Source organism: Geotrypetes seraphini, chromosome 16, assembly GCF_902459505.1.
Source record: "Geotrypetes seraphini chromosome 16, aGeoSer1.1, whole genome shotgun sequence".
NCBI classification, from domain to species: domain Eukaryota; kingdom Metazoa; phylum Chordata; class Amphibia; order Gymnophiona; family Dermophiidae; genus Geotrypetes; species Geotrypetes seraphini.
In genome coordinates this window covers 29,931,883-29,941,858 of record NC_047099.1, presented here as the reverse complement: position 1 = coordinate 29,941,858, position 9,976 = coordinate 29,931,883, and the positions used below count along the sequence as shown (strand labels likewise).

General features: G+C 43.5%; 1 protein-coding gene across 1 annotated transcript; it reads left to right on the top strand.

Annotated features, from left to right (window-relative positions):
- The first annotated feature begins 213 nt into the window (after positions 1 to 213).
- LOC117350067 (protein INCA1-like) lies at positions 214 to 6,984 on the top strand. Its single transcript, XM_033923995.1, has 3 exons — positions 214 to 326; positions 5,934 to 6,141; positions 6,685 to 6,984. The coding sequence occupies exons 1-3, from the start codon at positions 271 to 273 to the stop codon at positions 6,835 to 6,837; spliced, it is 417 nt and encodes a 138-aa protein (XP_033779886.1). The 5' UTR covers positions 214 to 270; the 3' UTR covers positions 6,838 to 6,984.
- Positions 6,985 to 9,976: the final 2,992 nt, after the last annotated feature.

Below are 9,976 nucleotides of genomic sequence, written 5' to 3'. Positions count from 1 at the left end.
GGTGTGATCCAGTATAGCAATTCCTTTGTTCATATCAAGGGTTCTACTTCTACCTTAAAAATCAGGTTACATATTACTAAAAAAAAATCTGCCCTTCCGTCCCCTCTTCTATCTTAGATGTTCAGCCATACAGTGCACAGACCAGGTATAGAGCCAGGCATGACGTGTCTACAAGAGCTGTCTGCTTGTGAGAGACTTCCTTCCCCTAGAGAACTGTGTGGAAGGAAGAAGATCCAGCAGAAGAAGAGAGGCATCCAGAATAGCCAGGTGATGGCGGCCTTTTACCACATGGAAGATCTGAAGAGGAGGCAAAGCAACATTGATCAGTAGGCAGTCAGCCTTCTTCATATCCAGTTTTGGGTCCAATTGACATTTCCACAGCTCCTTCCTGCTCCTCCCATGTTATTTCCTTTCAGAATGGAAGGATGGTCCCTAAGGATGGGACCAATGTATTCAGTCAAGATTCTACTGTACTGTTTCCAATACAAGGTTTCCTGCTGCTGCAGCTGCCAGGGTTGTGCAATTGCTTATCCTATCTGACCCATCTCTTTGTGCTTCTGAAAGCAAATTTAAGGGGTTCTTCCTAAAGCCAGGTTAAGACTACTTTCTGTTACATCCCTTCCAGAATCCATACGCTAGGTGTTCAGTCTCAACCCGCAATCTTGGAGTTGCAGAAATCCAATAGTTTTCTGAGTACTTGCTTCACACCCTTAGACTGAGAACCAGAAACATATCCAGTTTCAATTTCTGCAAGCAATCCATGCAGGTCTTTTGCAGTTGCTCTGCTTTTTTTCTTTTTTTTTTTTCTCGCTTAAAGTTCATTTTCTTCGGTGGCTTCAGTGCCTTGTGACCCCTTCTGGTGGTCCCCTGTTGGAGGAAAAGATAAAGTCCCGTGGAGCCAGATTGCTGCTTCACAGAGAAACTCTGGAAGATTTGTGGAGCTAGCCTGCTGTGTGACACCCTTCTTAGACTTGGGGTTCCTTCCCCGGGAGTTTGCTTGCCCACTGACCTTGTCACGGGTTTTAAGAGTAGACTGAAAGCGTCTCGAGTGAAAACCTCGTGTTTCAAGGTGCAGGCTGATTTTCCCGCCCCAAACCGCATGGCAAGGGTCCATGGGGACGGAGGTCACAGTCAGAGTCCGGCCGATTGGCAGTCCAAAGATTTTCAAGAACCCTTGAAAATGCCGCGTTTAGTGGCAAAATGGGTCCCCATCGGGCTTGTTAGTATTCTGCACACTTTAAGGTAAGTGATGTTTTGCTGTTTGTAAAAAGCAAAAAAATAATTAACTTATGATACAGTAGAATTTGGTTTACACAAACAAGGAGGTGGAGATAATTTGGTCAGTGATGGAAGTCGTAAACCTTGAATAACTTGGTATTGGATTGAAATATCCCTGGATTGAAATCCGTATCCAAGTGGGTTTCTGAGACCATTTTTCTCCACGATCTCTTTTGAATACCTTTCAGTGGGTTTATTTTATATTTGAGTAGTGTTTAGGTTCCCCACCACTCCAGACCCCAAATCGCTATTTTTTGTTTTCGCCGTTTTGAGTGCAAATTTGCTGACAGTGGCTATTTTGGATTTTAAACAATCCTTTTTTCAAAGTTTTATTTCTATCTCAAAACCCCTTGATTTGATTAAAAATCATTTGGGATGGACTCCCCAGCCCTTAATCTGTTGAATGTGTGCATTGATTGTGCCGGATCAGTGACCATACACCGCATGCTGTAGCACGCTGGGGGAGGGGGCAGGAGCTTCAGACTTTGCCTTCCCCGTGGACTCTAGGGCTGGGAAGCTGGCCTAGATTCGTGACTTCGGAAAAATTATCTCGCTCAGTGGCTGTTCTGGAGTCTAGCGCAAAACGCATGCGTTCTGAGAATGGTCACTCTTGTGGTACGGTGAGCGTGCCTCAACAGAGCTCTGCCATGGTTGCAGGGTGTGACTTTTCTCCAGATTTTTTTTGGCTTCCCTGGAAAGCGTATTCTTCAGATCCCGTTTGTTTGGCGCAGACGGTGGGCGCGTCAGGTTTTTCTCAGCCTACTATGCCACTGGTGGAGCTTCCTGTTCAGGAGTCCTCTCATCTGGCTGTGGCAGACCTTGATTGACTTTCAGATATTATGCTCCTTCTGTCTCCGGGCACTGCTTCTATTTTGGATCCAACTGATACCCATGTTGGGTCTAGTCACCTTGGCCGTCCTGAGAGTCCGGATTTGGGTGATAACCCTACTGTCCACAGACTTTTTAAGCATGGTTCTATCCACCTTTTTATTGCTGATATTCTGAAAAAGCTCAAATTAGATTCTTCACCTTCTACATCTCAGGCTTCGGTCCTAGACCGTTCTAATATGCTGTCTTCCTTTTTTCTATCCCATTCACAGCTTTTTGGTTTGGTTATGGAACAATGGGATACCCCAGAAAGCTCTTTTTGACTTTCTAAAGCTATATCTAAGCTTTATCCTCTGGCACCTGATTTTCAGCAAGTTTCTGAACAGCCTAAGGTAGATTCCGCTGTGACGCAGGTTATCAGGTGCACAGCCCTCCCTAGTGATAGATGCTTAAGAATTCTCAGGATCTCAAGGTTGACATTATGTTGAAAAATCTTTTTGAAGTGGCGTTTTTGGGAATCAAAGCGGTGGCAGCTGCTTCATTTATGACAAGAGCCTGTCATATCAGATTGCTCAGTGCGTCCTCTGTGGAGGTGCACGCCTGTTTTCACTGGTGATGGTTGTGTAGATTATGTAGTGGATACCCTTTATGATCTCATTCAAGTTCTTAGTAAGGTCTCTGCTTATGCAGTGTCTATACACTGGACTCTGGATCCGGCATTGGGCAGGGGACGCTGCTTCAAAGACCACTCTAAGCAGATTTCCTTTCAAGGGCCAGCTTCTTTTTGGTAAAGGTCTGGATGACCTCATGACCACAGCGGTGGCATATGTAAATCATTAAGGGGCACAAGAAGCACTCCCTTGGGCCAGGAGGCTTGCATGCTGATTCGATGGGTGGAAGCTCATCTTCTTTCTCTCTCGATGGCCCATGTTGCCAGAGTCGACAATATTCAGGCAGACTTCCTCAGCCATCAGGTCCTGCACCCATGAGAATGGTCTCTCTCGCAGAAGGCATTTCATCTGATCATATGGCGCTTGGGTCAACCCCAGATGAACTTGATGGCTTCAGCAGAGAACTCGAAGGCCAGGCACTTTTACAGTCAACGGACACAATGCAGAAGCCTAGGGCTGGAAGACTTGGTTCAGCCCTGGCCAGCTCACAAGCTCCTGTATGTGTTCCCTCCATGGTCTCTGGTCAATCGGATCATCCGCCGGTTAGCGATGCATCCCAGCTTTGTGATTCTAGTAGCTCCGGATTGGCCTCATTGCCTGTGGTATGTGGATTTCGTCTGTCTTCAGAGGGAAGAGAAACTCCAGTTCCCTCTTCATCATTACCTTCTCTGTCATGGGCCGGTGTCCGCGCTTTGGTCCTACACAGTTATGAAACACAGTTATTTGGATTAAGTTATCTTGACTCTTTTGTGCTCAAAGAAACCCTTTACTATGGCTTCCAATGGCAAAGGCTTTCCAACAGTGGTGTGCTAATAATAAGGTGGAGCCTGAGAGGGCTCCCATTTCAGTGATCCTGGCTTTTGCTTCAGAAGGGCCTAGACAGAGGTCTGGCAGTGGCCTAAAGTTTAGGTTGTAAGCCTTTTATGTTTTCAAACATGCAGAGGCACTAGTTTGCTTACTGCTCATCCAGATGTGACCAGGTTTATGAGAGGGGCGCTTCATTTGCGTTCCCCCTTGCATCTTCCTTTCCCATCATGGAATCTTAACATCGTTTTGCAGAACCTTGGTGAGGCCCCATTTGAACCACTGAAGAATGCTTCTCTTCTGGATCTAATGATCAAGATTGCCTTTCTGGTTGCCATTGTCTCAGCATATATCGGAGCTTCAGGCTCTTTCGTGCAGGGAACCCTTTCTCCGTATTACGGATGTAGAGTTGTTCTCCATACTGTGCCCTCCTTTCTGCTGTAGGTGGAATCAGCCTTCCATGTCAACCAGGAAGTTCGGTTACCTGCGTTTCATCCCACAGGTTCAGAGAGCAAATATCAGATCTTATACAAGTTGGATGTCCAGAGAATCTTGCTCCAGTATTTGGAGAGGACTAATTTCAGGCTGTTTGATCACCTTTTTGTCCTGACTGCTGCGCCTCACCGTAGTTGGCTGGCATCCAAGCCTTCGATCGCTTGATGGATTCAAATGGCCATTTCTGTGACTTACATCACCTGTGGCAAGCAGCCGCCAATTTCACTTAAAGCCCACTCGATTAAAAGTGTGGCTGCGTTGTGGGCAGAGTCTTGCACGATTCACCCGGATTAAATTTGCAGGGCGGCTATTTGGTCCTCTCTTCATACTTTTACTCGGTTTTTACCAAGTGAATGTGGCGGCTCGTAATGACGCCACTTTTGGGACTTTGGTGTTGAAGGCAGGCTCTTCTGTCCCTCCCTAGCTACTACCATTGCTTTGGTACGTAACCTTGCGTATGGAATCCAGAAGGGATGTAACGGAATGGAAGATTAGGTTTATACCTTAGGATAATCTTCTTTCTGTTAGTCCCTGTAGGATTCCATACAACCCGCCCTCTCTGTATACACTTAATTGTTTTGGAATAGCCTACTTCTTTCTGCCTCAGTTATTCTCCTTACAAGCTTGAAGATTTTCTAGCCAGTTGCCGGATCCTGCGGGTAGTTTTTTGTGAGTATGCTCTTTACTGAATGCTTTTTCTTGGGGTGCTCGATGCACACATCAGGTTGGTTCTACATTGTTCCTCAATGTTGTTCCGAGTTGCCTTTGTGCCTGTTTATTACTTGTTCATATTTTGCAGAGCATACCGGTTCAAGACTTGTTTGTGTTGCTGGTGATCTTCCCCGTCCCCCCCCTTGTCATGGATTTGTTCAGGTATGTTACTTGGCTTTGGGACTCAACTGAATATGTTTCTGGCTCTAAGTCTAAGGGGGTGGAGCATGTACTCAGAAACGTGTTGGATTACTGCAACTCCCAGATTATCACGCGCTAACCCCCGCGCTAGCTGAAAAACTACCGCCTGCTCAAGAGGCGGCGATAGTGGCTAGTGCGGCCGGCAGTTTAGCGTGCGCTGTTTACGCGCGTTAAACCGCTAACGCGGCTTCGTTAAAGGAGCCCTTAGTTCTCCCTCATGCCACTTTCTTATGCTGCAAGAAATTTCTGGCACAGTTTGCCTGATTGCATTTCTTTGCAAAAAAAAAAAAAAGAGAGAAAGAAAAGTAAAATCTTTCCAAGATAAATTTTGCCTTTTTTAGTGATCAGAATCTTTACAATCTTCTGTTTTATTTTTGTTATCCAGAGATTATGCTGTACCTGAGCTTTCCAGACTACCCAGGTCCCTAGATGTACGAAGGACTGCAAAAAGCTTTTAAGGAAGAAAATGTGTGTGATCTTGGAAGCTCAGGTACAGGATCATCTTTTTTTTTTTTTTTTTTTTATATCTTTATTAGCAATTGCGAAGGCAACATACAACCAGGAGTGGTGAAAGCAGAAAAAAACATAACAATCAAAGAAGCAACAAGGGAAAACTATGACAGCAGATGGTTCATAGAGCAGAAACCTTGTGGCTGGATGCCCAAACACACACGAACCCCAAACACCCGGCCTTAAGCCGCAACAATCATACAACAAACAGCCCACAAGCATACCCCCAAACAACCAACACACCCAAACACACACACGTGCAGCCTTTGGTTAATTCTTGTGTTGGTTCAATACAAGGTATCAAAGTCTGCAAATAATCTGATTCTCCAAAGCTCTTTAGTATCTATAAGAGTTTGCCACCATATATGGGGCTCGCAAGATGACTGATAATGTATGTGTTGTTGGAATGATGCTTTTTTTCTGGATGCTCCGCAGGTTGAAGAGACTGCAATGGGGAGGTTACGATGCCAAGAATAGTGCAGAAGTTTTTGAAAAGGATGATGTCTCTTACCTGGCCAGCGAATTCCTTGAAGATGCCCTTCACCCTAACTTCTTAACAAACCTGATCCAGCCAAATGCAACAATGCCATATCATATGGATGGCAACTTTTTCAGCACAACACCTATTCACAGCTCTAGACAGGTAGAGTTACTTAATTCATATGGCCAAAAAAGATTATTGATCATAGAAAACAGAAACAGAGAGCAAGGAGAAATCACCGCTTATTCCTAGGATAAAAACATAAAATCTGTTTTACTCCTTGGGATCTTGCCAGGTACCTGTGACCTGGGTTGGCCACTGTTGAAAACAGGATACTGGGCTTCATGGACCTTCGGACTGTCCCAGTATGGCAAGTCTTATGTTTTTGAGGTAGGTGGTAGGATCTTAAAGAGAGCACAGTAGGAAGGAAGTTAGGCTTAGGGTATGAGTAAGTTTCCTAACTAGATCAACCTAAAAGACTAATTCTTTTCTAATTCTCTCATTGTGTACATAATGTTATATTTCTGATTTTTTCTAAAAGAAAAACAGTTAACTCCTCCATGAATCTAGTCAATTTTTAGATTGACTTGGATGATGTGATAAAACTAGACACTGCAGCTATGTGGACAAATAAATAACCAGGAAAAAGTCCTTCAAAACAGTTCACTAATTCTTTGTCTTGCCCTATAACTTTTGTATCCACAGTGGACTCTTAGCACTGAAGATCAGCCTCCCACTCAAACAGAGCAGGCCATGACTTCCTACATGTTGGCTTCAGTAGACAGGCACAAGCTGCCTTCAGTGGCTTGCTCCTCACCAGAGAGCTTCTGTGGCTTGCACTATCAGTCTGAAGAGTAGAATCAGGAAAGGACACGCCGAGCGGTGATCCCAGTCCCAGAGCACTCAATCCAAGAAAACACTCCGCAATTGGACCTCACAGACAGAGCACAAACAGACATCCAGAAGGAAAAAGCTACCTAACTGAACAGGCTAAACCAATTCTGATTTGATCCCACTGCATGCGTGGATAAGTAAAACAGAACCACCGTGTCAAATATGCAATAGGGAGTAACCAGGATGTGATTAGCATGTTCTCGATCACCACATGTGTCTGGCAGAAAACATTAGGTCCAGCAATTGGTTTTTTTTTTTTAAACTTTCATCACTTCAATGCAGTGTGTGGTACCCGTAGGCCCTGCTTCTGCGAGTCTGAAATCCTAACAACAGAAAACATCCAGACTAAAAACCCTTTTTTGCTTGGAAATGGATAACTCAGAAACGGGATAAAATCTTCACTTGTTGATAAGGTGGTCATATTGCTTCATCTCATGAGAGGCAGATCGAGCCAATGCTAGTTTTACCTCCTAGTTTGTATATGCACTTGTAGTTATAGTTTTAGAATCAATCCTTTTTTTTCCTTCTGTTTGGATCTACAGCAAATTACAAACTACCTGGGCAACATAATATGTGCCTTTATTTGATTATACAATTACTTGACAGGCAAACATTTACCGAGACTAACTTAGGGAACGGAACTTTCCTTATTACAAAATGAGCCTCAGAACCAACTAGCAGAGAAGCAAGCTCGGCTAGAAAATTAAGCCATAATAGGCTCAAACAAAGTTAAATCATAGGCTCCTCTAACTGGGGGAGAAACGCAGTAAAAAAAACTTGAGGGCTCTATTTACGCCCATATTTAGGTAGGCACGTGCTTTTTATGGAATTTAGTTTCTCAAGTTAGGCATCCAACTTTCAATTTAGTCCAATTAAAAACAATGACATGTTCTACGTTTGCATAGTTTCCTTCCAGATATTTATTTGGCTTCTCAGCTGTTGTACCTTTTAGTAGTGTAAGAAATCCTCCCAGAACTGTGGGTGGAAAAGGTTTTAAATATTTTAAATAAATTACTTAATAAATAAATTGGCTAGTTCTATTTACTGCCTCTGCTTTCTCTCTTCTTGCCCCCCATCTCTCTCCTCATCAGTTCCTGTACTGTCATTTTATTCACATTAAGAGCCCCATTTACAAAGCTGGAGCGGTGAGTCCCTGCGTGGCAAATGTGACACAGCCCATAGGAACAGAATGGGCTAGGTTCCATTTGTTGCACGAGAATCACTACCACGGCTTTGTAAAAGGTTGCCCTGTCACTGTACCTTGTGTTCTTTACAGTTCTGACCTCTGCCCTGTAAATAATAATAATAATAACTTTATTTTTCTATACCGCCATAATCTTACGGGGCCTTTTTACTAAAGCTTAGCGTGTGCTAACAGCATTACCATGCACTAAGTGCCATATGAACCAGAGGTATAAAATAAGGTGCAAAACATTTAGCTGGTGCACAAAAAGAGTGCATGAGTGCTGCCTTGAAGAAAGCCACACACACAACACAAGCACAACAGCTGAGCCCATATAAAATAAAACAAAAAAAGTCCTTTGCAGCCTTAAACAACCTGGGCAAATCAGAGCCTTAGGCCCTTCCCTGGTGCATCCCAAGATGCACTGGGGAAGGGAAGACCCGCCATTTTGAAGAAGCGGGCCTGCTGGCTGGAAGGAGTAGGCATCCCTACAGCCAGCCATCTAAGTAAGGTAAAGGGGAGAGGGCGGGGTTTAGAGGCATCGCTCCTGCTGCCGGGGGGGGGGGGGATTGCAGTTGCTTGGCGGCAGGAGCTAGTGGGCATCTCTCCCGCTATCAGGTGGAGGGTTGCTTGACTTTGGTGGCTCAATTTGTTGTTGTTTTTTGGGGGGGGGTTTGCGTTTATTCTGCGCATGTGCCCATTGCTATCACCAGCAATAGGCACATGCAAATTTAGCGAATCTTTTCTACTCTCCGACAACCTCATTTGTATAACCATTTTTTGGAGAATGACTTGCTTTTTTAAATCGCAACTATAATGGCTGTGACAGCAGCCCATCAGTTTTTAACGCAAATTTTTGAGAATCTAGCTCTAAATGCTTTATTAATTGTGAAGCCCCACACCATTTGAGAGATTTAGTGATCTAGGCTTTGACAGTTGGAGTGAGACACTGCTTGCATTTTTATTGTGCTGGAAAACTGAGGGGCAGATGTTCAAAAGCATATCATTTGATGTGATGTAGCATTTGCCCCCTCTTGTGGTCAAATGTGGAAAAGACTCTTGTTATGACATGGGATTGGTCCATCATTCCTCTCAGCTCTGCTTCACTGTGTATAAGCCAAGCCCCTAATACAGGCAAAGAACAGCCTTGATCAGAAAATCAGATTCAAGTTTTACTGGAACTGGAAACTCTTTTAAAAGTCTCCACGTCTACAATTCTAGCTTGAGAATGCCCAGCTCACCAAACTTGATGTGGTTTTATTGTGTCAAAGTTCTCTGCAATGTACTGTACTTTGCCTTTAAATTTTCATGCTCTTTCCTGTCTGTGTGCAGTGTCATCTCAAAACCTTGAATCTGACTAACATAAGAACATAAGAAATTCCTTCACCGGATCAGACCTTAGGTCCATCTAGACCGGCGACCCGTGCACGCGGAGGCTAAGCTAGGTGTTCCCTGATGAATACCTTGTTATTTTTTTTTTATTATTTATTTATAAAATTTTACAATATTTTCAAGCGTATACATCTTGTACAGTAAAGTGAGATCAAACAACATATTAAACTAAAATTGCAAAATTAATATTACTACAAGGAAATACTAATCTAGCTGATCTCACACTAGTCTTCAATATTATTGGATCCGTAATTAAGAGTAGAACATATATAATTCAAATTAATTAAATAAGAAAAATCCTTATCTGACTAACGTGCAGGAAGCTAACTTTCCATGGACGTTGTTATTCCTTTTTCTAGACGTTTCATTGAGAGAAAGCTAATCAGTTGAGATGGCTCTGTAAATATATACTTCAATGATAAATATCTAACTACACATTTACATGGATATCTCAAAAAGAAAATACTAAGGACCGGAGAACTGGCCATGCAGACCAGGAACAAGTCTTCTAGAATTGTTTTGAGATTT